We start from the raw sequence: 27,414 nt of genomic DNA on the forward strand, positions 1-27,414 counted from the left end.
TACACTAATCAAGTCGTTCCGTTGAGTGTAATAGTTTCTGCAGTGCTGCAATTCGGGGGCTAGCTGGCTAGCTAGCAGTGTTGTTTACGTTACGTTGCGTTAAAAGAACGACAATAGCTGGCTAGCTAACCTAGAAAATCGCTCTAGACTACACAATTATCTTTGATACAAAGACAGCTATGTAGCTAGCTATGTAGCTAGCTACGATCAAACAAATCAAACCGTTGTACTGTAATGAAATGAAATGAAAATGTGATACTACCTGTGAATGCGACCGGGTTGTTGAGTTCTATTCAGTAGACGTTGGCTAGCTGTTAGCTGTTAGCTAGCTAGCAGAGTCTCCTACGTTAAGGACGACAAATAGCTGGCTAGCTAACCTCGGTAAATTAAGATAATCACTCTAAGACCAATAAGATCAGAGACTGCTCCGCCTCTATCACTGTCATCTTAGGTAATAGAAGTGGTCAATGTGTGTAATACCATATACATCATGTATAACCCATATATACATCAGTGGAGGCTACTGAAGGGAGGACAGCTCATAATAATGGCTGAAGTGGAATGGAACTGGAATGGAAACCATGTCTTTGAAGTGTTCGATGCTTTCCCATTTATTCTGCTCCAGCCATTACAATAAGCCTGTCCTCTGATTTACTTACAGTTACACCAGCCACCACTGCAGTACATGTACACTATATGGCATTATAGGGTAAGACCCCTTTTGAATAGTGTCAGTTTACCTCTACTAATGTTGTAGAGCAGGTAACCCACATATACTGAATACTTTACACAACACTGGAGTCCCACAGGGCTCAGGTTATAGGCCCTCTTCCCTGTAGACCAAGTGTTTTAAGTCTAGTTTACCTCAGTGCTGTTCCCCAGCCACCAGAAGTAGGTGAGGGTCCTTGAGTGGATGGGCCAGACCACTGCTGTTAGGTTTACTTCCTTGTTCTTGATGGCCACAAATGGAGCCAGCAACTGGACATGTTCCACAGGACCTGATACAAACACAGAGGATGATTCATATTCAGTATTGGATGATTCAGACTCAGTACTGGATTATACAGAGTCAGTATTGGATAATACAGACTCAGAAGTGGATGATTCAGACTCAGTATTGAGTGATTCAGACTCAGTATTGGATGATTCAGACTCAGTATTGAGTGATTCAGACTCAGTATTGGATGATTCAGACTCAGTATTGGATGATTCAGACTCAGTATTGGATGATTCAGACTCCGTATTGGATGATTCAGACTCCATATATGATTGTAATTACATGGACATTGCTTGAGATTGCCTAACTACACAATATGAAAATCACTCGCACATCAAAATATTATTTTTAGATCATTTTTTGTTTTAATATATGAAAAGCACTGGCACATCCGAAGATCATTTACAGCTGTGTGGGAAAAAATAAATAGAAACCTTCTTAAATGAAGAATTAGAGAAAACAAGATCTCCCACACTGCGTTTGCCAGTATCATTTATCATTATCACTGGGGTAATGTATGGGACCTTCTTTTCAATAAGACTACTTTAGCTGAAAAGGGAAGGTGAATGAAATCTTACTCAACAAATGTCATTAACTATCATACTGTTCCATAGTTTTGATGGAATTTAGTTGAAGAACAAGATTTATTCTCGACTTGACGTTATCATGTTTATGATGTGATACCTTGTGAGTAATACTGTTGTCTGACATGCTGAGACCGTAATGGGAGTTGACGTGGGTGTATGTGGCATTATCGTGATCTAAGTGGTGAAGTTTCCTATAGTGGAGATATAACACGCTATTTTAACAGTAAAACTCCGGCTGACAGTGGTGTGACTTGGCGTTCTGGTGTGTACTGTACGTCTCCGCCTGGGCTTCGGTTAACTCTTATCCTCTTTAACTGAGACTAATCTTTATCCTAGCGTTCAAACGCATGCAGTGTATGTATGTGTGTGTGTTAGTGTCTGTGTATGTTTGTGTGCGTGTGTGATGTGTGTGACAGAGAGAGAAAGTGTGCGTATCTGTGTGTCTTCCCCTTTTAAGTTTGTGTCTATGCGGATGTGCATATGTGTGTGTGTTGTGTGTGTGTGTGATGTGAGTCATTTGGTCAGGCTCCCTAAACTGTGTCTAGTGTTAAAAATATTCCAATTTGAAATATGTGGTGGCATCGTGATTGGCACATTGCTAAAAGCATTATCTGCACACTCTCTCCCCTGTAAATTCCCTCAAAATGTGCCAAACAGCCTCCCGAGTGGTGCAGTGGTCTAAGGCACTGCATCGCAGGGTCATATTTTGAGGGAACGCATCACCTCTCCCGAGACCGTATGGGAGTTGCAGCGATGAAACAAGACTGTAACTACCAATTGGATATCATGAAATTGGGGAGAAAAAAGGGTGAAAGTACAAAAAAAAGTATAATAATTTGTACCAAACCAGGAAAAAACACCAGCAGAATCAATGACATCAATAATATCAAAGTACACTGATTGAAAGTGACGTGGTGACCAGAGACAACATTTAAATGGCACCTTCACTAATTGACGAAAGCCTCCCTGTTCAAATCAAGAGCCGAGGGGGCAATTCAAACACTGCACCTCAAAGGGCTGAATAATTCCTGAAGCCTTTTAGACATAAGCATGTTATATTTGTCACTATTATTTACTTGACATTTGGCTGGCTTGTTCATTACAAGATGAAATGAGAGAGGGCATCAATGTGCTGTACTATTTTGAAAGCATTCGGGTACTTTGCCTTTAACTGGCTCCATTGTACACTGCTGTATATTTAGTAAGGTGGTAATTTAGAGAAAAATATGAGGCAGAGATATTTAATTATGATCCTTGAGAACCACGGCACTGTTGTTTTCCATTCTTTCCCTCCAATCAGGGACTGATTCAGACCTGGGTCATCAGGTGAGCGACCACTCAATGGCCAATCAATGGCCGACGTCACAGTAACTGACCAATTATCTATCAGGTACAGTACAAACTAAATTTTTTATTTCACCTTTATTTAACCAGGTAGGCTAGTTGAGAACAAGTTCTCATTTGCAACTGTGACCTGGCCAAGATAAAGCACAGCAGTGTGAGCAGACAACACAGATGGAGTAAACAATTAACAAGTCAATAACACAATAGGGAAAAAAAAGTGGAGTCTATATACATTGTGTGCAAAAGGCATGAGGTAGGCGAATAATTACAATTTTGCAGATTAACACTGGAGTGATAAATGATCAGATGTTCATGTACAGGTAGAGATATTGGTGTGCAAAAGAGCAGAAAAGTAAATAAATAAAAAATGAATGGGGATGAGGTAGGTAAAAATGGGTGGGCTATTTGCCGATAGACTATGTACAGCTGCAGCGATCGGTTAGCTGCTCAGATAATAGATGTTTGAAGTTGGTGAGGGAGATAAAAGTCTCCAACTTCAGCGATTTTTGCAATTCGTTCCAGTCACAGGCAGCAGAGAACTGGAACGAAAGGCGGCCAAATGAGGTGTTGTGTCACGCCTTGGTCATTGTATCTTGTGTTTTTGTTATATGTTTGGGTAGGCCAGGGTGTGACATGGGTTTATATGTTGTATTTCGTATTGGGGTTTGTATTAATTGGGAGTGTGTATTATTAGGGGTGTGTCTAGTTAGGCTTTGCTGCCTGAGGCGATTCCTAATTGGAGTCAGCTGATTCTCGTTGTCTCGGATTGGGAACCGTATTTAGGTAGCCTGAGTGCGCGTTGTATTTCGTGGGTGATTGTACCTGTCTTAGTGTTAGTCACCAGATAGGCTGTATTAGTTTCACTCGTTTGTTGTTTTTGTATTTTCAGTTATTTCATGTACCGCATTATTCTTCATTAAAAGTCATGAGTAACCTACACGCTGCATTTCGGTCTGACTCTCTACAAACAACAGACGAAGTTCATTACATGTTGGCTTTAGGGATGATCAGTGAGATACACCTGCTGGAGCGCGTGCTACGCATGGGTGTTGCCATCGTGACCAGTGAACTGAGATAAGACGGAGCTTTACCTAGCATGGACTTGTAGATGACCTGGAGCCAGTGGGTCTGGCGCCGAATATGTAGCGAGGGCCAGCCGACTAGAGCGTACAAGTCGCAGTGGTGGGTGGTATAAGGTGCTTTAGTGACAAAACGGATGGCACAGTGATAAACTGCATCCAGTTTGCTGAGTAGAGTGTTGGAGACAATTTTGTAGATGACATCGCCGAAGTCGAGGATCGGTAGGATAGTCAGTTTTACTAGGGTAAATTTGGCGGCGTGAGTGAAGGAGGCTTTGTTGCGGAATAGAAAGCCGACTCTTGATTTGATTTTCGATTGGAGATGTTTGATGTGAGTCTGGAAGGAGAGTTTACAGTCTAGCCAGACACCTAGGTACTTACTTAATATGTCCACATATTCAAGGTTGGAACCATCCAGGGTGGTGATGCTGGTCAGGCATGCGGGTGCAGGCAGTGAACGGTTGAAAAGCATGCATTTGGTTTTACTAGCGTTTAAGAGCAGTTGGAGGCCACGGAAGGAGTGTTGTATGGCATTGAAGCTCGTTTGGAGGTTAGATAGCACAGTGTCCAAGGACGGGCCGGAAGTATATAGAATGGTGTCGTCTGCGTAGAGGTGGATCAGGGAATCGCCCGCAGCAAGAGCAACATCATTGATATATACAGAAAAAAGAGTCGGCCCGAGGATTGAACCTTGTGGCACCCCCATAGAGACTTCCAGAGGACCGGACAGCATGCCCTCCGATTTGACACACTGAACTCTGTCTGAAAAGTAATTGGTGAACCAGGCAAGGCAGTCATCCGAAAAACCGAGGCTACTGAGTCTGCCGATAAGAATATGGTGATTGACCGAGTCGGAAGCTTGGCAAGGTCGATGAAGACGGCTGCACAGTACTGTCTTTAATCGATGGCGTTTATGATATCGTTTAGTACCTTGAGCGTGGCTGAGGTGCACCCGTGACCGGCTCGGAAACCAGATTGCACAGGGGAGAAGGTGCGGTGGGATTCGAGATGGTCAGTGACCTGTTTGTTGACTTGGCTTTCGAAGACCTTAGATAGGCAGGGCAGGATGGATATAGGTCTGTAAGTTTGGGTCCAGGGTGTCTCCCCCTTTGAAGAGGGGGATGACTGCGGCAGCTTTCCAGTCCTTGGGGATCTCAGATGATATGAAAGAGAGGTTGAACAGGCTGGTAATAGGGGTTGCGACAATGGCGGCGGATAGTTTCAGAAATAGAGGGTCCAGATTGTCAAGCCCAGCTGATTTGTACGGGTCCAGGATTTGCAGCTCTTTCAGAACATCTGCTATCTGGATTTGGGTAAAGGAGAACCTGGAGAGGCTTGGGCAAATAGCTGCGGGGGGGGCGGAGCTGTTGGCCGAGGTTGGAGTAGCCAGGTGGAAGGCATGGCCAGCCGTTGAGAAATGCTTGTTGAAGTTTTCGATAATCATGGATTTATCGGTGGTGACCGTGTTACCTAGCCTCAGTGCAGTGGGCAGCTGGGAGGAGGTGCTCTTGTTCTCCATGGACTTCACAGTGTCCCAGAACTTTTTGGAGTTGGAGCCACAGGATGCAAACTTCTGCCTGAAGAAGCTGGCCTTAGCTTTCCTGACTGACTGCGTGTATTGGTTCCTGACTTCCCTGAACAGTTGCATATCGCGGGGACTGTTCGATGCTATTGCAGTCCGCCACAGGATGTTTTTGTGCTGGTTGAGGGCAGTCAGGTCTGGAGTGAACCAAGGGCTATATCTGTTCTTAGTTCTGCATTTTTTGAACGGAGCATGCTTATCTAAAATGGTGAGGAAGTTACTTTTAAAGAATGACCAGGCATCCTCAACTGATGGGATGAGGTCAATGTCCTTCCAGGATACCCGGGCCAGGTCGATTAGAAAGGCCTGCTCACAGAATTGTTTTAGGGAGCGTTTGACAGTGATGAGGGGTGGTCGTTTGACTGCGGCTCCGTAGCGGATGCAGGCAATGAGGCAGTGATCGCTGAGATCCTGGTTGAAGACAGAGGAGGTGTATTTGGAGGGCCATTTGGTCAGGATGACGTCTATGAGGGTGCCCTTGTTTACAGATTTAGGGTTGTACCTGGTGGGTTCCTTGATGATTTGTGTGAGATTGAGGGCATCTAGCTTAGATTGTAGGACTGCCGGGGTGTTAAGCATATCCCAGTTTAGGTCACCTAACAGAACAAACTCTGAAGCTAGATGGGGGGCAATCAATTCACAAATGGTGTCCAGGGCACAGCTGGGTGCTGAGGGGGGTCGGTAGCAGGCGGCAACAGTGAGAGACTTATTTCTGGAGAGAGTAATTTTCAAGATTAGTAGTTCGAACTGTTTGGGTATGGACCTGGAAAGTATGACATTACTTTGCAGGCTATCTCTGCAGTAGACTGCAACTCCTCCCCCTTTGGCAGTTCTATCTTGACGGAAGATGTTATAGTTGGGTATGGAAATCTCAGAATTTTTGGTGGCCTTCCTGAGCCCGGATTCAGACACGGCAAGGACATCAGGATTAGCAGAGTGTGCTAAAGCAGTGAGTAAAACAAACTTAGGGAGGAGGCTTCTGATGTTGACATGCATGAAACCAAGGCTTTTTCGATCACAGAAGTCAACAAATGAGGGTGCCTGGGGACATGCAGGGCCTGGGTTTACCTCCACATCACCCGCGGAACAGAGGAGGAGTAGTATGAGGGTGCGGCTAAAGGCTATCAAAACTGGTCGCTTAGAGCGTTGGGGACAGAGAATGAAAGGAGCAGATTTCTGGGCATGGTAGAATATATTCAGGGCATAATGCGCAGACAGGGGTATGGTGGGGTGCGGGTACAGCGGAGGTAAGCCCAGGCACTGGGTGATGATGAGAGAGGTTGTATCTCTGGACATGCTGGTTGTAATGGGTGAGGTCACCGCATGTGTGGGAGGTGGGACAAAGGAGGTATCAGGGGTATGAAGAGTGGATCTACGGGCTCCATTGTAAACTAAAACAATGATAACTAACCTGAACAACAGTATACAAGGAATATTGACATTTGAGAGAGACATACAGTAATCACAGGTGTTGAATTGGGAGAGCTAGCTAAAACAGTAGCTAAAACAGTAGGTGAGACAATAACAGCTAATCAGCTAGCACAACAACAGCAGGTAAAATGGCGTAGGCTAGGCAGGGGGGGTCGGATTAACTACACACAGAGCCTGAGTGCGGCTGGGGCCGACAGATAAAACATAAACAAGCAGAATGGAATACCGTGATTAATGGACAGTCTAGCACGCATCAGCTATGTAGCCAAGTGATCAGTGTCCAGGGGGGCAGCGGTGGATGGGGCAGGGAAGCTGGACTGGCGAGTGTTATCCAGGTTAAAAACAGTTAGCAGTGGCTAACAATGACTAAATAGCTTGTAGCTAGTTAGCTGGTTAGCTTCTGGAGGTTCTTGAGTGTGTTCTAAAAATAAAAAATAATGGTGATTCCGTATCACATTGGGTGAGGCAGGTTACCGGAAGGGATAAACAAATTAAAAATCGAAAAGAGAAAGTAAATATGGGTCCAGTGAGTGTTTGGGACGCGGCGATTCAGACGGTTAGCAGGCCTGTGCTAACAAGCTAACAGCTTAGTAGGCCAGGGCTAAACAAGGTAGCAGTTAGCGGACCGGGCTAAACAAGCTAGCAGTTAGCAGGCCGAATTAGCAAGCAAGCAAGGACGTCGCGATGGGGTGAGTCTGTTTATTCCTCGTCATGCGGTGACATCGATAGACCGGTCGAGGGTCCGGATATTGTAGCCCAGGATTATGCTTCGGTGGTAGCACAGGAGCTCTGGCCGGGCTTGCTTCAAGCCAAGTGGGTGGAAACGCTAGCCAGGAGTAATCATCCGGGGTTGCGGTTAGCTAGATAGCTAGTTGTGAAGTATCCAGCTGAAAATGTTCCGTTTGCAGTGGGAATCCGGTGGGAATCCGGGGATAAAAAATAATAGGTCCGTTATGTCGCGTTGTTCGAACTGGCGAGAGCTTTCCGAGCTAAAGGTTAGCTGATGACCGGTTAGCTGAAGACCGCTAGCAATGGTTTGAGGACTGATAGCTGGTAGCTGGTAGTTAGCTGGCTAGCTTCAGTTGAAGGGTTTCGGATCCAAAGTAGATATAAGTACTTTAGAAGAAAATAGCTACATTGGGTGAGGCGGGTTGCAGGAGAGTATTTAGAAGTTGAGGTTTAACAAAATGTTTTAAAAGATATGCGAAGAAAATATGTTTAAAAATATAAAAAAGGATATATACAAGGGACACGACACGACAAGACGTTCGACTGCTGCGCCATCTTGGGACCATTGTAAAACCAGAAGTACTTCATTCCTAGATGGCGGGAATTGAATATTCCTGACAAAATAGATGAATGTATAGAGGTGACGTACACGTAATATGAAGGTACAACGTGGTAGTGTCAAATCCCAGGGTGTTTTCCGCCAAGGCTGAGACACGGAATATCCCAGCCGTCTTGTAAACATGTCTGATACCCTCTTCGATCCAGCTCAGGTTGGAGTAGGAGACTGCCGTGCCATCTCCGAAATCCAGTTGGATGTTGGTTCTCATTGAGTCACCCTGGAAAACAAGTAAAGTCTCAAGTGAGGACGACAGATGAAAGAAAGACAGAAAAGACAGAAATAAAGACAAAAAAAATAAAAAAATAAGATATAGTTCATCATTATAAAAAATATATATGTAACAATTCCATTGTATTTCAGAGCCCAGCTAGATAGTTGTACTTTGTTTATTCTAGACTTAAATGCATGTCATTGTTTTGTGGCGGCAGGTAGCCTAGTTGTTAGAGTGTTGGGCCGTTAACCAAAAGTGTGCTGGATCGAATCCTGAGCGGACAAAGTAAAATTATGTCATTCTGGCCCTGAATAAGGCAGTTAAACCACTGTTCCCTGGTAGGCCGTCATTATAAATAGGAATATTTTCTTAACTGACTTGCCTAGTTAAATAAATGTTTTTTAAAAATGGGGTTCAATACAATGCCTCAAATCCACAGTACCATTCAGTAAGCATGCATGGGCCCAGGCAGGACATCATTGTCTGTTTCTGTCAGAAGTCCAACAGATTGTGTTGTGACACCTCTACATCAGTGTGCATCCTGAGTCTGAAATGAGTCCCTGTGGTGAGTGTGTGTGTGATGGAGAGAGAACCACAGGGAGGTTGAAGCAGTGTTGTAATCAAGAGACAGTAGGGTGGCAGGTACACTAGTCAACAGGCTGCTGGGCTACATTCGCAGTCAGCACAAGCCCAACATTGGGGTTGCATCACATTCTGCCCCACTGTGAGAGCAGTGTGTTTGCCTGTTACCTAAAATGAGGTGTGTGTGTCTCTCTCTCTCCTTATTCACTATCCGTTTAATTTATTTTCAAGCACAGCAGAGTATGAAAACAGGAGAAAGCTTCTGGGGGTATATTTCACACCATTGTACACTGAAATTGATAAACTATGGATAAGCCAAATAAAGAAAGGCAGAATAGAATGGAAGAAAAGGGATAACAGTGACAGCTATTGTGTGGAACTGTAGTGGCACCGATGTCATTCAGGATTCTGTTGGTGTCCTCTGTTCACTTTCTCTGGACACTTCTAGTTCTCTATCGAGGTGTCCTGGGATCGCTAGTAAATCTGCATGAGACTGATGCTGGCCTACTGGCTAAATGTCAAGCTTTGTGTCCATGGCTCCATGTGTGACTCAGAGGGCCTCCAAATCCAAAATGCATAATAGGGTAAGTGTCATGGTCTGGACAGCAGTGCTGGTTGACAATAATGGGTTTTGTTAGTTCAGGTCCAAACACAGGACTGTGAACAGGACTATTGTTCAGGTGAATGTCAACACACAAAGGATGGTATAAACGGTGTGATGTCAGTGCTGTCATGTTGATGGTGTGTCATACCTGGGTTCAAATAGTTTTCACTTTCTTTCAAATGCTTTGAGCGTTTGATTGAGCCTGCCTGGAGAACTAGATGGATGGATTTGCACCTTTGGGACTATTCCATTGGTTCTGGTTGGTGTACACATTACATGCTATAATGTAGCTAATGTTGGGTAAATATGTTTGGTGTAAACATGACATGCTAATGTTGAGTAAATCTGGTTGGTGTACACATGAAATGCTATAAGGTCACTTTGGGATAATGAAACCTTGACGTGTGACACTACAGATCTCATCCCTATCTCAAAACATCAAACTTTCTTCCACCTCCCTCCTTAATTTTTATTTTTCTGAACCGCCATGTTTACTACCCAGCAGTACCACAAATTAAATATTTAGGCCCATTTGCTCTCCCCAAGAAAGTCTACCATCTTGGGCTTCATGAAAATAAATTAAAGTCTGAATTCAAAAGGAGCGAAGGATTTTCCTAATGCATAAGACCCGACACCATCACCTCCATTAGTCTCGTGTGATAGTCGTTTTTAATTATTTTGGGACGGAAACTTTTTGACCACATGGCATATGTCTCACTTATCAGAGGATGCCTCTCTTTGTCACGCCCTGACCTTAGAGAGCTGTTTTATTTCTCTATTTGGTTAGGTCAGGGAGTGATGTGGGGTGGGCATTCTATGTTCTATTTTCTATGTGTTGTATTTCTATGTTTTGGTCGGGTATGGTTCTCAATCAGGGACAGCTGTCTATCATTGTCTCTGATTTGGAACCACACTTAGGCAGCTCCTTTTCCCACCTGTCTTTGTGGGTAGTTATCTTTGTTAGGGGCTCTAAAGCCCTGTTAAGCTTTACGGTGGTTTCTTTATTTCTTGTTTTGTTGGCGTCATTATATAAAATAAAAAGATATGTACGCTCACCACTCTGCACCGTGGTCATTTTCTAACAACGGCCGTGACACTCTTAATTAACTAAATCAATTATAATTTCCTCAACTCATCACACTGTAATATGACAGCTGGGCCCGGGGGAGAACTTGTGGGAGAGACACTTACTTCTTAGCTGCAGTGCAGGGGGAAAGCACCGCCGCACCGAGCAGAGCACTACCGCACCTTTTCCACCTGAATTTAATGTGAGGTGGTTGAACAGTGTCTAAGGAGTGAGGGGAGCGAGGCAAGGCCCTGGCCCTAGAAGGAGGCTACTCTGAGTTTATCACTCTATAACAGGGTCTCCAGGGGTGCATCTCTCTCTAAGGTCTTTAGCTCTGACTCTGTCTCTCAGCTCTGTGCTTGGGGCCTGTAGCTGTGTGTGGGTGATGTTGTGTTGCAAGTTACTATTACACTTTCAGCAGTTGGTGTGTATGGGATAATATAACAGGGAAATAATTGTAGGCATATGTCTGGAGAAAAATCCATATTTCACTCAGTAACAGGCCTAGAGTGAGTGAGTTGTGCACCACATGCTAGGACTACTTTTACAACCATGCATAGCAATACAAAACACAGATTTTTCATTTCATGGCTTAAAGTGAAAATCAATGCAACTCATAACAGTGATGCATACAAATGCATCCATTTGGGCTCCTACAGGCCCATAAGAATGATATACAAAAAGGAGGCCATTTTGGCTTTTGGCCCAGTGCTACCTCATCCAGATGCACCAGGAAGGTGACGTTGGTGTGCAGGTTGGCAGTAAGCTTGCCCTCTCTGGTGGAGAGAGAAAGGCCTTTTGGAGCCCTGTTGGGACACATCTGCTTCCTGGGTGTGTACATGTCCTTGACTCCCTTGATGCAGTTGTTGGACACTACTTTTCGGTACCTTAAGAAGATACCATTTGAATGATTTAGTACATGTTTAGTATAGTTTACTGAGGTTATGGCTTCATGACACTACTAGTTAACAAGGCTAAGGTATTGGTCATATTCATCAATGAGGCTTGACAAGAAATTGCAAAAAATGTATTTTTAACCTCAAAGTGATTGCGGAAGTGACCGAGCTAGTAAACAAGACTTGCTATTCTTTGACTAATCTTAAAAATGCTTAGTGATCCCTAATTAAAAGATTAATTTCACACTGACAAAACTCGAACATGCTTACTGACTCCGAGACAAAACTTGACTTTTAACCTTGGGGAAGCGAATGCATGAATGAAGGATGTACCGTTCTCCTCAGACCTTAGCCATCCTGAGACGTCCTAATCTGTGTCCTAGGATTCCTGAAAGTGCTTTGTAGCTCTCAGAAGTGCACCATCTCACGCAGTATAGATCTACTGTCTGGTAAATGACTCAGGTCTAAAAAGCCAATATCACTATTCACACTAGAAGCCGTGCCAGAGGGTGTGACACCCTGACAGTGTTTCATTACAGTGGGAAGATGGGAAGATGATAAGCATTGGCCAACCTATACAGAGAGATACTGTAGCCACTGTAAGTTTTAATGTGTTTTTGTACCTCTCTTTTGATATGTGTGATACCTATTCAGGCTTTTTAACATGGATCATATTATAACCATCATAATGTTTTACAAAATTAAATGGAAAACATTAAAGGACAAATATTTGACCTTTCATTGAGCAGAAATATACAGCAGGGTTGCCTTCACTTAGAATAGACAACATAGAAACGCTACAAAATAGTGTCCTTATGTGCAACTCACCCTGTGCTGTTGAGGTAATTCTGTCCTTGGCTGCAGCTCCTTGATACAACAGCTGGGTTGAACCAGAACGCTGGTAGACAGTTCCCTTCTCTACGCCGTTCATAGCCATAATCACTATAACAAATCACATACAGAATGTGATCAACATCAACACGGTACCTCTACCTACTGTATATCAATCAAATGTATTTATAAAGCCCTTTTTACATCAGCTGATGTCGTAATGTGCTGTACAGAAACCCATCCTAAAACCCCAAACAGTAAGCAATGCAGGTGCAGAAGCACGGTGGCTAGGAAGAACTCCCTAGAAAGGCTGAAACCTAGAGAGGAACCGGACTATGAGGGGTGGCCAGTCCTCTTCTGGCTGTGCCGGGTGGAGATTATAACAGAACATGGCCAAGATGTTCAAATGTTCATAGATGAACAGCAGGGTTGTAGAGGGTGCATCAGATCAGCACCTCAGGAATAAATGTCAGTTGGCTTTTCATTTATGTACATATCTACCTAAATTACCTCATACATCTGCACATCAACTTGGTACTGGTACCCCGTATATATAGCCAAGTTATCGTTACTCATTGTGTATTTATTATTCTTTTTCAATGTTTTTCTCTGCATTGTTGGAAAGGGCCCGTAAAAATAAGCATTTCACTGTTAGTCTACACCTGCTGTTTACGAAGCAAGTGATAAATACAATTTGATTTGATTTTGATCCAAAGGACATACGGTATTACTGTGTTATGTTACAGCTAATTGTTCCTATCCCCTCAGCACGATACATATAATAGATATTTTTTGCATTGCAACCCATAATTATTATATATTGATTGGGCTGCGGTTGACAAAAGCTCCAGATCAGCAGAGGTAGGAAGACTGAGCCCTGGGGGACTCCATGTCAACACAGCCAGCCAGGTCAGGGTTGGCTGACTTCCAACTGCTGATGTTAGCTACCTCCCATTCACAAAGTGATTTACATCGGGCAAAGCAGGTTAGGCAAGTGCCCATTCTAATAATGACGCTGTCATTGATTTATCAATTAATTACCTAGCCAGAACTAATAGGATGCAACAAAGCCTGAGGTCCGTCTAGGACTACCTATGGCCTGGTCTGGCCTCAGTGTGATTAGGAACCTCCCCCAATTTATTGACAGGCTGTCAAGTGAAATTATGGTGTTATGGTTGGTCGGGATAATAGTTATAAGGGACCAAGTGAGTCCAATGAAGGTACAGTGTTAGGTTAAGGACATTAACGCACCACTGAATCACAGCCTTGGTAATGCAAAGATCACATTTCTTTCCAGTAAGTCACAGAAAAGTATGGTGTCCAGTTTAGTACATTATAGTCGTGGAGACTCCCAGCGTGTTTTGGTTACACATTAATACTAATCTCTCCTCACTTATTATTAATATAACATATCAAGTGTTATATCTATGCATCTACCCTGAACAAAATACAAATACAACACATTAAGTGTAGGTCCAATGTTTCATGAGCTGAAATAAAGGATCCCCAGAAATGTTCCATAGGTACACCAATACTATTTCGCTGTTAGTGAGAATTTCTCCTGCCAAGATAATCCATCCACCTGACAAGTGTGGCATATCAAGAAACTGATTAAACAGCATGATAATTACACAGGTGCACCTTGTGATGTAGACAATAAAAGGACACTCTAAAATGTGCAGTTTTGTCACACAACACAATGCCACAGATGTCTCAAGTTTTGCGATATTGTGCAATTGTCATGCTGACTGCAGGAAAGTCCACCAGATCTTTTGTCAGAGAATTTAATATTTGTTGCTCTAGCATAAGCCACCTCCAACATGGTTTTAGAGAATTTGTCAGTATGTCCAACTGGCCTCACAACCACAGACCGCATGTTTGTCATTGTGTGGGCAAGCGGTTTGCTGTCAACGTTGTGAACATTGCGCCCCCATGGAAGCTGGACTGTTATGGTATGGGTAGGCATAAGCTATAGACAACAAACACAAGTGCATTTTATCGATGGCAATTTGAATGCACAGAAATACTGTGATGAGATCCTGAGGCCCACTGTGAGGGCAATTTATTTTAAGTTATCTGACCAACAGATGCTTCATGTGAAATCTATAGATTCTGGCCTAATGAATTTATTTCAATTGACTGATTTCCTCATTTGAACTACAACTCAGTAAATTATTTGAAATTGTTGCATATTTTTGCTCAGTTTATAACCTCTGGTTTCAGTCTCGTCATTGTCCCACTTTGGAATCAACCCCTGGACCTTTTGTTCACAGCCCAACAGAACAACGTGCCGGTGCAGTGTCACCCTATTATGCTTTACGGAATCAGTAAACATTTCAGACCTTGACTTTTGTGTACACTTCAAAGTTAATTAAAAGTTTTATTGTTGTTCACTCTGAACGTTGAAGTTTCTCAACGAGATTGTTTTTTAATTTTTGCATTTCACTGTCTCTGTCACCAGCTGTAGAAATATATATATATATATATATATATATATATATATATATAGAGAGAGAGAGAGAGAGGCCACGTGGTCAGGACATTTGTGAACTGTATCATAAAATAATGAAAAACAACTATCCCTGGAGATGAATGGATTCTAATTAAAACTCATACAGTTTTACCTGACACCGCTGGCATTTATATACAAACGTATCTTTCCTTTTCTCTTCCCTGCCTTTAGAAGACAAAAAACAACAGCAACCTACAGTCCTATTAACACCCTTCATCTTCTCTACTTTATTACAAAAATAGCAAAACGAGCTCAGCCAGAGAGACAGACGTTGGGAGCAAATTATTCCCCAAAATATCTGATAATTGGAGCACTGACACAGAAAATGAACCAAATTAATGGGATCCTGAAATAGTGTAATAAATCCAAAAATGACTTAAATGGGACAACATACAACATGTATCTCTCTTTTATGGACAATGAAACCTCTGTTGATCTACTCATGTTTAGATTTGAGATAAAAGGACATGTTTTCATGTCTTCTATTTTACTGCAATTGTGAGTTAATATACTAGTATACTATAATTACCATTCAAAGTCGTGGGCCCGACAGATACACGACTCAGCAGAGAGGACTTTGGCGTAGTCTTTTCCCAGCATGCAATAGTTTCCTGGTCTGCGTTTCATATAGATCTGTTTCTGGCCCATCACACACGGCTCGCCCTGTGAAACACATACAGGATATTAATCCATATAGTGAACGCACATGGGATTACATTATATCATTTTCAAATGTCAAATTAACATAGAACAGCAAGTCAAACCATTATTATGTTAACCTATTGAGCTTATTGGAACTACCCAAACGCTGTAAGTACACTGCATCTACCTTGTAAAAACATTGGTACCTGGAGGAAAATGGGGGAGGGTCATGGGGAGGGTCATTTTTTAATATCAGTCAGGGGGAGGGTTTCTTATGTTTTTTAAAAACATTTTGGCCAGGGGAGGGTCAGGTAATTTGTAATTGATTAAATGTCAAATTGCTCAGGTTTTGAGAATTAGTTGCTTATTATACTATCTCAATGTGTGCCCAATGATGCCCCTCATCCATGATTCTCTGCTAGGCGAGCAATATCAAGTGCCACTACTGTGGTCTCAATAAAATGATCCATAGACTATACTATATGCTATAAGCCTAGGCTCTATGAAGAGTATGCTAGGAGAAGCACAGGGCAAAGTTATATTTCTTAGAAAATGTACTTCCCTCCTGAGTTTTTGAGCTGCTGGAACGATGTATATAAAATTAGGTTAGACTGCATTACACACTGCAATGGATAGGCGTGTCCAATCATGAGCCCCGGCTAGCCCTGCTCTTGCTGATGTAAACACTTTTATGCTGCCTAACAAATTACTGTGCTGTGTAAGGTGGCACTTCAAGAGGCGAGTCAAAGACTTATTCCATTCTTGTTTTTTTCTCCAAAAGAGTATATATATGTGTGTGCAGACGAGGTCTACTGATGCCCTGTTCAGTTTGAGAGGGAGAGAACGAAGATGAAAAGGAAGACCCGAGGGGAACTTGCTACTGATAGATTTGATTTTAATAAAAAAACATATGTTTTGTTGCCCATAATGAAGCTATTTATCAGAGTTATTGACCTCACAATAAGCCATATTCAAGTAATTTACGTAACTTACATTACGATGAAGTGGCAGCAGTTTAATTTTACTTTAGGCTTCTAACAACAAGAGGGTTTTGTGTTGAAGCCTATTTCTTCCTATTCAAGAAATAAGAGGTAGGCCTACCTGTTTGACAGATGAAATTATAGTCTACCTTCCATAGACTTTGTCGGCCATTTCCTTCAGTCACCATTACACTCCTTAAATATCTCAGTGTCAGTGGAGAGCTTGGTATGTTAAGTTAAAACCAGGGCTCGAATTCAGGGGGTATTTGAGGGTATTGTAGCGTTTGTTAATTAAAGAAAATGGCTAAAAGCATAGGCCTACCCCCTTGTTAGCTTGTTACTTTGGAAATAAAAGTGTATGGACCTGATGATATAAAGTGATATTGTAAGGACACTTTAATCCACAATTCTTCATGCTAGAAACAAGCTGTAAAATGCTGGGGAAAGAAGAGACTGATGCATATGGGATATCTGTGGTTTGTCTCTATGACATGTAGAGCCTGCTACCTTCTACAACCATGGAGACAAAAAAAAAGTACTTTCTTTGGGAAGTAATGTGTGATTCTGTCTATCAATTGACGTTCTACATTCCAACAGGCTAGCAGCAGTCGGCAGCAAGCCAGGTCGCTTAAGAAGGAACAATAATGTATTATTGTTAAATGATTATTATTTCCAGGCTTTAGCCTATCATTTAGGAAATTAATTGAGAAACATTTGTGACACGCTACAGGCTGGCAGGTGCACAGCATTTTAACAACACATCAACAACAGCACTTCACCAACATGCCTATATAGTACGTTTTGATTTAGGCTGTATAAAATGAAATAAGATACATTATTTTGAATTAAATAGAAACACGAGTTTGACTAGTCTGTGGTTTGAGGTTCATGAGGTGAGCTATTTTAGCCCAGCAGGTGCTCTTATAATCCATGCCCTAATCACAGTCTACACAAATCTATTTTGCAGCAACAATATCTGTCACTCCCTGATCTGTTTTACCTGTCCTTGTGCTTGTCTCCACCCCCTCCAGGTGTCACCCACCTTCCCCAGTTATCCTCTGGTTATTTATACCTAGGTTTTCTGTCTGTCTGTGCCAGTTCTTCTTGTCCAGTTCATCTTGTTTGTTCAAGCCTACCAGCATTTTGTCTCAGCTCCTGTTATTCCCTAGTCACTCTTTTTCTCATCCTCCTGGTTTTTGACCCTTGTCTGTCCTGATCCTGTACCCGCCCGCCTGACCACTGCCTGTCTCTGACCCTGAGCCTGCCTGCCGTCCTGTACCTTGGCCTCTCCTCTGGATTATCGACCCCTGCCTGACCTGACCCTGAGCCTGCCTGCCGTCCTGTACCTTGGCCTCTCCTCTGGATTATCGACCCCTGCCTGACCTGACCCTGAGCCTGCCTGCCGTCCTGTACCTTGGCCTCTCCTCTGGATTATCGACCCCTGCCTGACCTGACCCTGAGCCTGCCTGCCGTCCTGTACCTTGGCCTCTACTCTGGATTATCGACCCCTGCCTGACCTGACCCTGAGCCTGCCTGCCGTCCTGTACCTTGGCCTCTCCTCTGGATTATCGACCCCTGCCTGACCTGACCCTGCCTGCCGTCCTGTACCTTGGCCTCTCCTCTGGATTATCGACCCCTGCCTGACCTGACCCTGACTGCCGTCCTGTACCTTGGCCTCTACTCTGGATTATCGACCCCTGCCTGACCTGACCCTGAGCCTGCCTGCCGTCCTGTACCTTGGCCTCTCCTCTGGATTATCGACCCCTGCCTGACCTGACCCTGAGCCTGCCTGCCGTCCTGTACCTTATTATCGACCCCTGCCTGACCTGACCCTGACTGCCGTCCTGTACCTTGGCCTCTACTCTGGATTATCGACCCCTGCCTGACCTGACCCTGAGCCTGCCTGCCGTCCTGTACCTTGGCCTCTCCTCTGGATTATCGACCCCTGCCTGCCTTGACCTGTTGTCTGCCTGCCCCTGTTGTTACAATTAACATTGTTCCCTCACACAGTCTGCACTTGGGTCTTACCAAGATTCCTGATAATATCATGGAATGAAATAGAAAATGATAGTTTCCCAAAATGATAGTTTCCCAAAATATATATATATTTTTGCTGTGTTAAACAACTAACGGCTTTTTCTCAAATGAATTGATGATCATGTACTTCAGTTGTAACTGGTTCTGTTGTGCTCACCTTTTACAGTTGATAGACAACTTTAGCACTGTTGCAGACATGGACTATCCTCTATTTTTAACAATAGCCTGTAGAGAAATCAAAACGTCTCTAGTGCTGCAGCATGCGCTCATTCGCTGTCATGCTCTATTTTACTATTTCAAAATACCTTAGTCATCTCCAGTCATGTAAAATTATGTAGAATTGCATGAAATGTGTTAATAAAAAGGCTTTTTTTGGGGAAAGCAAAATAAATTTATAGATTCATTCAGTGCTTATTTGATATATTTTCACCGCTACCCTTGTCCACGGTAGTCTTTGAACGCACAACTTTCTAGCTACTTTGCCATCTAATAAAATGAAGAACGGTTTCTAAAACTGCAATACAAAGGCTCTGTTCTGTCCTATGAGTGATGTTAAATGGTTTTCATGTTCTCTGCTGTCCACTTTATGTTTTTATTATTATTTTGGGTATAGGGGAGGGCCACGTTTTTTATTTTTACCATTAAAAATATATTTTACTGAAGGAAGGGCCATCCATTTTCATTTCAGAGAGGTCTGATTTTCTCCAGGTATTGTCATTATAAATAATGTACAGTGCCTAACTACCATGTAAATTCATTGTTATGTGGTAACAAGGTCACATATTGATAAGTTGGACCGACTCCCTGTTTAAGAGCTCTTACCTTGTTGTGAAGGTGCCACGTCTGATAGTCTCCTTCTGTACATTTCCTGTTGAAGATGGACTTGTAGTCTATCTTGATAAGCTGCCACTCAGACCTATGGCTGAAATGTCCAAAAAACCTTGAGAAACCAAAGGATAGATACACAAGTTAATATAACTCGACAAGGGTTTTCAGCGCTACAAGTTTTCACCAATTACATTAAGTCTATGAGTAATTACATTTTCCTAGTTAAATGTCAATCAAATGGGGAAATCAGTCCTAAGCTAACAAACTGACAACCCTTATGAATCAAATATTTTCTCCCATTTAAACGTCTGTTAATAAAGACGAGACATCAGCATTCGTTGAATTAAAATTCCTCCCCATCCCCTCATATCTTCCCTCCAAGAGGAACAGGGTTCCCAAGAGAACGAGAAGGAGACAAATTCATCTCATCCATCTCATCCCCTTCACCAAAAGGAACAGAGTCCCAAAGCAATGGAAGACAGAAAAATTAAATCCCTCCTTTTCTCCATCTCTCTAAGACTTCCTACAGAGGACAAAAGAATGCCATCCCCCGTCTATAGATCATTCATCACGGCGCGTCTTCCCTCGATTACTCTATTGTCCCGACTCACGTCATGATCTGGTTCTCTGTCCCGGCCTCCACCAGCATCCCGTCCACAAACAGAGGCACCAAGGAGAAGCTGTGTCTGGTCCACTGCCGCCCCTCATCAAAACTGATCCTGTAACAGAGTCACAACACAATAACACATTGAATGAATCCTATAGGGCTCTGGTCTAAAGTACTGAAGTCTACTAGGAAAAAGGGTGTCATTTGTGATGCAACCATTCACATCTCAGACTGGCAGTAACAACAAGGCCCATATTCGTAATTCTGACTTGGAGTGTTGATCTAGGATCAATTTGACCTTTTAGATCATAAGGAATGAGATTATACAGACCAGTGGGATCTGATCCTAAATCAGCATTGCTACTTTGAATACGAGCCCTGATGCTCTCATTTACAGTGTGTCAACTGGGTTCATGGAAGATCATTGGAGTGAGTCGTCTCCATAGACAGTCAGTCGCTGAATCTCAGGTTGGGTCTAATTGACTACAGTTAACAAACGTTCTGTTGAATAGAAGAAGAATAAAACAACAGAACTGTGTTTGACAACAAAGCGTGGAGGTAGAACAACTTGAAGAGAAAACAACAACGTCATAGGTCTTGAGTTTACTAACAGTCTACAGTGAAGTGATGTAGAAGGAAAAACACAACACACAAAACAAACCAGAATAGAACTGTTTCATGTTCTAACGACTACAAAACAGGGGCGGAGAGGTGTGGGGAGACAAATAAATAAATAAAAAAAGAGATTGGCCAACTTTCATCCTCCAGGCCTGTTCTCTATTGATTCTGACATCTCATCAACATCACTTCAGATGTGAGAACACTGGAGTACTGTGTGTGACAAGGTTGGGAACAACACTCAACAATGCACAGTCTTGCTCTAGGATGCAAGAAGCAGCAGCCCCCTTGTTGCAGCTTCCATCTAAACCTCCGTCAGTCAGCATGCATTCATCTGGCTATAAACTCAGACAACAGACAAAGCATTTATACGCCTCTATTAGGAGGATACGAGGGTCAGGAAATGTTACACTAGCTGGGAGGAGAGTGAGAGAACAGAGACAGAGACAGAGACAGAGACAGAGACAGAGAGAGAGAGAGAGAGAGAGACAGAGACAGAGACAGAGACAGAGACAGAGAGAGAGAGAGAGACAGAGACAGAGAGAGAGAGAGAGACAGAGACAGAGACAGAGACAGAGACAGAGACAGAGACAGAGACAGAGACAGAGAGAGAGACAGAGAGAGAGAGAGATAGAGAGAGAGAGAGAGACAGAGACAGAGACAGAGACAGAGAGAGAGAGAGAGAGAGAGACAGAGACAGAGACAGAGACAGAGACAGAGACGGAGACGGAGAGGAGAGGGAGGGAGGGGAGAGGGAGAGGGAGAGGGAGAGGGAGAGGGAGAGGGAGAGGGAGGGAGAGAGGGAGAGAGGGAGAGGGAGAGGGAGAGAGAGAGAGGGAGAGGGAGAGAGACAGAGGGAGAGGGAGAGGAGAGGAGAGAGGGAGAGGGAGAGACAGAGGAGAGAGAGAGAGAGAGAGAGAGAGAGAGAGAGAGAGAGAGAGAGAGAGAGAGAGAGAGAGAGAGAGAGAGAGAGAGAGAGAAGAGACAGAGACAGAGACAGAGAGAGAGACAGAGAGAGAGAGAGAGAGGGGGGGGGATTGGTTCCTACAGCACTTGCCTGGGTTCAAATAGCATTTGCCATCTTTCAAATACTTTAGCTGCCCGTTACCTGGCCTAATGGTTCCAATGAAATTGGCCCAAAAGTGCAAACCCCATCCGTCTGAGACAATTAAATGTTTCAATTAAATGCTGAAAGAAAACAATACTATTTGAAACCTGGTTTGATATGAGGGCTTCTACTGTGTTCCTTTCCTCCACTAGTGCACTTAAATAATCTAGGAGACACAACCAGGAAGGAAGGAATCCTGCACACCTTGGTGCTAAAAGTACCTTCTAAATGTTTTTCTAAAGTGATATAAGAATAGAGATGTGGTTTCAGTTGTGTTGGTCTTAACTGAGGCAAAACGTGGGTGCTCCAATTTACAATAGAATGGTCAGTGTTAAAAGTACTAACAGGGGGACTTGGTGAAGAAAAACACTTTCCCCCAATTTAGTTTTTTTTGACAACATGTTTGTATCTTTATTGCATATGTTTGTGCTTTGCAAGTTGTTCAAACCTTGAATACTGCCTTTAATCATATATAAACATTAAAAAAGTTTTCTTGACATCAATAGAAGTACTAACATGTTATAGCAACCAGTTTACAGAGATACATTTATCTGAACACTGAATTAGATTTAAACCTACTGTAAATGTCTAGTGGGGACGGTTGGTTGTTTCACAGCGACAAGGGCTCCTCCTTTATCCAGAAACCAGACGTTGTGTTCCTCCTCGAATATCTGAGAGGACACACAGGCAATTCAATATAATATATGATTTACATACAATTACCTTGTACACATCTAGCTGAATACTGAGTCTCAAAACACCTTTTGGTCAAAAGGCAGAGACAGCAGTACAAAATACTTATTCTCCAAACTACAATATTAAAATATATTATTAGAATGCCTGAGAAGAGAATACCTTAGCTTTTACCCCCAAATTCAGCCTAAACTCACCTGTCTCCAGTTGTTACCAGCATCAGATGAGATGAACATTCCAACGTTATTGTACGACAGGTCAGACCCAATATTCCCTGTGATAAAAATGCAACAAAGCATTAGTTAAATATTCAAATGATGCTGAAAATGTGAAGATGGTGTCAATTACAATGAAGAATAGATGCAGAGCAGAGAAGAACAACCATTCATGCTTAGATGGATGTTGCTCAGTTTTTCTTAAGCAATGATGTAACATGTTAATCTCTGAGCATATCTCTCCACTTTGTTGATGCCTTTGTGATATCTCCCATCCACTGTTCAGTGTCAGGCGTGAGTGTTGAGCTGCATCGTGTTTGTCAGGGTCACCAAACATAATATGTTGTGTCCTCAGTCTGCACTGGCCCACTTAAATAAACCGGGTGACTTTGTATCACCAAAATGTCAGTAAGGACAACATCAAAAGTACTATAGTGTGTCTCTGGACATATTCAATACATTTATACAGGCTCACAGTGGCTTAGGGATCTCACAGATCCAGTAAGAGATTTGAGGATAGGAGGAGGGGACAGGGCAAATATTGTTTGAGGACAGAGATCAAGAAAGCATATTCATGGATGTAGGCCATTTTTGTGGTTTTTGCTAAGATACAATATTTTCCCACACAGTTGAAGATGAGTTGTTTATAGCAGGGCTTGCATATCCCTATCAGTAATGTTAGGGATTGTATAGCCATCATAATATTCACAATCAAATGCAATTTCAGAACTGACCTGGAAAGGAAAGACAGCTATTCTCCTTTTGTACCATTACCTAAATTGAACAGATGTCTCTCTATTCAGCCAAATACATTTTCACATAAGTGGACAATAAGGTAATCTAATCGAATGTTATCTATCAAATGTTCATTCTGTATTCTCTCACCTGTGGCCACTATGATTCCCGGTGCTGAGGCCTTGGTTGATATGCTGCCTGACAGGTAGGGGTTTTCAGACGTCTGCAGTTGGAGATGGAGCGAACAGAAGGGCTGAGAAATGACAGACAGTCCATTATATTTGACGGAGCCATTATACACTGGTCAATCAAATCCCCAGTGTTACATAGAACACTACAGGGTTGATCTTTAAAAGGTGCACAAAGCATGTGCTTTTGATTTCAAGAGAAGGTCCTTTAGATAAGAAAAAGAAAAGCTGCCATGCGGTCTTTATTAAGCTTTCATCTCAGAAAGCCTGAAGATAGAGCTTAATAGAATCTTTTGAATTCTGAAGTCTACCAGTGTGTTACATTTACACCAGATTCTAATAGCAATGCTAACATAGGCAGTTAACTATACAACAAACTATATTTGGTTAACAAAACATGAATCAAACTAAACAAGTAAGAAAATTCCCAAAGCCTCACTCTGAAAAAAACGTACTGCCTCTCCATGGTTTATCTTAATTGTCGTTATCAGTCATTAATACAGGGAGGGACTTTACATAAAATCATTAAGTCAAGGGAGAGAGGGAGAGAGAAGGAGACGCTGCATGTGAGCGCTCACATTTGTCAACATGTTTTATTTTACAAAAAAAGATAGATTTGGAGTTACACAAACGTGGATTATTTCTCAGGGACCTATACAGGATGCTACCCTCCACAGCATAACCTTCACTCCAGATTCAAAACTCCAAACCTACAACCTAATTTTGGACAACATTTCCTGGAAGGATTATTACAACCAATGATTCATCTTTCCAAGCTGTACAGAGAGTGCCCTGGCAAACAAACAGCAGAGACCATCTGGCCTGGGACTGAGACGGACCTGAAACAACTTCAATGAGCACTGAGGTGTGAAGTGAGAGGTGTCAAAGCCTTTAAGTCAAACAAATGGCAGGAGTCTCACAGGTTCCCCCACCTACATCCAGATGCATTTGAAGCCCCCTCCCACTGTTCAGAGATCATCCACTGGTATTTTCTACAAGAAATCTGCCTCCAGAAATGAATGCTTCTCCCAAGTAGGTGTGACATCTACTCCCACTACCTGCTGCACTGCTGCCTGGATTCTACCTGGAGATCTGTTCGCCCTGGCCTGTCTCCCCTGTCTGGTACAGGTACCCCCACCTCACACGTACTGTTGGGGCAAATGACTCTGAACTTACAATGGCTAGCCCCAAGTTGTTATATTTTTTTTCTTGTGCATTTAGCTATTTTTCTATTTAACTCATGACTCCTGCATGCTTTGTTGACTGTGAACTTTCTTGTTTGCCCAACCGTGGGACAGACTATGTTTGTTCCCACACTCAGGACTCTGACTCTCTCTATTGGTTACACAGACTTTTGGCCTCCCGTCCTCTTCTGACCACCTCTTGCCGGCTTTCTATTCATGTTACCTGATTGAAATTGCTGTACAATATGTTCTTAGAATCAAGGGCATATACACTTGCTAACAAAATGTAATGAGCAAGCCTTACTTCATGACCTGACCTCTGTAAATTGGAATAGAATCAGCTTGATCCCCCTCTGTTGAAGACACTTGGACCTTGATTTTAGATATTTTCAGTGGTATTGTTAACAAACATGCCCCCATAAAGAAAATGACCTGCAGAATAAACCCTCCTCCTCACAGCTGCCTTCTCCCTTATTGCAGATGATGTGGTTGTTACTGACAAGAAGCACATGGCTCTTTAATCACCACTTCATTAAGTCAGGATTCCGATTTGACTCAGCCATGCCTCCTTGCCCGTCCAACATTTCCACATCTCCCACCCCAACTAATGCGACAAGGCCCGATACTCCTCCCTCTTTCTCCCCCGCCCCACTACAAAGTTTCTCCTTGCAGGCTGTCAGAGTCCAAGGTGCTAAAGGAGCTCCTTAAAAACTTGACCCCAAAAACACATCCGAGTCAGATGGTTTAGACCCTTTCTATTTTTATCTTTCTACCCTATAATCGCCAAGCCCATCTCTGACCTTTTTAACCTGTCTCTCCTCTCGGGGGAGGTTCCCATTGCTTTGAAGGCAGCCACAGCGAGTCCTTTATTTAAAGGGGTTGATCAAGCTGATCCTAACTGTTTTATGCTTATTTCTATTTTGCCCTGTTTATCAAAAGTGTTGAAAAAAACTTGACAATAATCCACTGACTGGCTTTCTTGATGTCTATAGTATTCTCTCTGGTATGCAATCTGGTTTCTGCTCAGGTTATGGATGTGTCACTTGCAACCTTAAAGGTCCTCAATGATGTCACTATTGCCCTTGATTCTAAGCAATGCTGTGCTGCTATTTTTATTGACTTGGACAAAGCTTTTGATACGGTAGACTATTCCATTCTTGTGGGCCTGGTTTGCTAACTACTTCTCTCAAGGAGTGCAGTGTATACAGTTAGCTGTCTCAGCCACTGCCTGTCACCAAGGGAGCACCCCAATGCTCGATCCTAGGCCCCATGCTCTTCTCAATTTACAATAACAACATAGCTCAGGCAGTGGGACGCTCTTTCAGCCATTTATATGCAGCTAATACAGTCTTATGCTCACCTGCCCCCTCACCGGATTTTGTGTGAAACACTCGACAACAAACCTTTCTTAGTGTCCAACAAGCTTTCTCTAACCTTAATCTTGTTCTGAACACCTCCAAAACGAAGGTCATGTGTTTTTGTTCGAAGGATGCCCCTCTCCCCACAGTTGTGATTACTACCTCTGAGGGTTTAGAGCTTGAGGTAGTCACCTCATACAAGTACTTGAGAGAATATCTTGGCACATATCAAAGCTGCAGGCTAAAGTTTAATCTAGACTTGGTTTCCTCTATCATCATCGCTCCTCTTTCACCCCAGCTGAAAAATAACCCTGATTCATATGACCATCCTACCTTTGCTAGATTACGGAGACATAATTTATAGATCGACAGGTAAAGTTGCTCTCATCAGATTTGCCACCAATGCCCTTTATAGAACACATCACTGCACTCTATACTCCCCTGTAAACTGGTAATCTCTGTATACCCGTCACAAGACCTACTGGTTGATGCTTATTTATATAACCCTCTTAGGCCTCACTCCCCCCCTATCTGAGATATTTACTGCAGCCCTCATCCTCCACATACAACACCCGTTCCGCCAGTCACACTCTGTTAAAGGTTCCCAAAGCACACATATCCCTGGGTCACTTGTCTTTTCAGTTCGCTGCAGCTAGCGACTGGAACGAGCTGCAACAAACACGCAAACTGGACAGTTTTATCTCAATCTCTTCATTCAAAGAATCAGTCATGGACACTCTTATTGACAGTTGTCGCTGCTTTGTGTGATGGATTGCTGTCTCTACCTTCCTGCCCTTTATGCTGCTGTCTGTGCCCAATAATGTTTGCAACATGTTTTGTGCTGCATCCATGTAGTGCTGCTGCCATGTTGTGTAGCTACCATGTTGTTGTCATGTTGTGTTGCTACCATCCTGTGTTGTTATGTGTTGCTGCCATGTTATATTGTTGTCTTTGGTCCCTCTTTCTTTAGCGTTGTGGTGTCTCTCTTGTCGTGATGTGTGTTTTGTCTTATATATATATATTTTTAAATGTACCCAGCCCTCGTCATTGTAAATAAGAATTTGTTCTTAACTGACTTTCTTAGTTAAAAAAAAAGGTTAAATAAAAAAGAAAGTAATGAAACAAGTGTCAGGGGCGAGCCGACAACAAAA

The 27,414-nt window shown here is 42.9% G+C and overlaps 1 protein-coding gene across 2 annotated transcripts in view; it reads right to left on the reverse strand.

The window, feature by feature from the left end:
* LOC118389324 (VPS10 domain-containing receptor SorCS3-like) overlaps positions 1-27,414 on the reverse strand; it is a 221,716-nt gene that overhangs the window by 16,695 nt on the left and 177,607 nt on the right. For both annotated transcript variants that reach the window (XM_052527778.1, XM_052527779.1), the window contains 10 exons: positions 23,684-23,786; positions 22,781-22,857; positions 22,470-22,561; positions 20,169-20,276; positions 19,552-19,669; positions 15,600-15,733; positions 12,556-12,669; positions 11,547-11,718; positions 8,399-8,585; positions 865-998 (listed from right to left, as the gene is read on the reverse strand). In XM_052527778.1, coding sequence (XP_052383738.1) covers positions 865-998; positions 8,399-8,585; positions 11,547-11,718; positions 12,556-12,669; positions 15,600-15,733; positions 19,552-19,669; positions 20,169-20,276; positions 22,470-22,561; positions 22,781-22,857; positions 23,684-23,786 — 1,239 coding nt within the window. The remainder of the gene's footprint in view (positions 1-864; positions 999-8,398; positions 8,586-11,546; positions 11,719-12,555; positions 12,670-15,599; positions 15,734-19,551; positions 19,670-20,168; positions 20,277-22,469; positions 22,562-22,780; positions 22,858-23,683; positions 23,787-27,414) is intronic.

Source organism: Oncorhynchus keta, chromosome 10 (assembly GCF_023373465.1).
Source record: "Oncorhynchus keta strain PuntledgeMale-10-30-2019 chromosome 10, Oket_V2, whole genome shotgun sequence".
Classification (NCBI taxonomy): domain Eukaryota; kingdom Metazoa; phylum Chordata; class Actinopteri; order Salmoniformes; family Salmonidae; genus Oncorhynchus; species Oncorhynchus keta.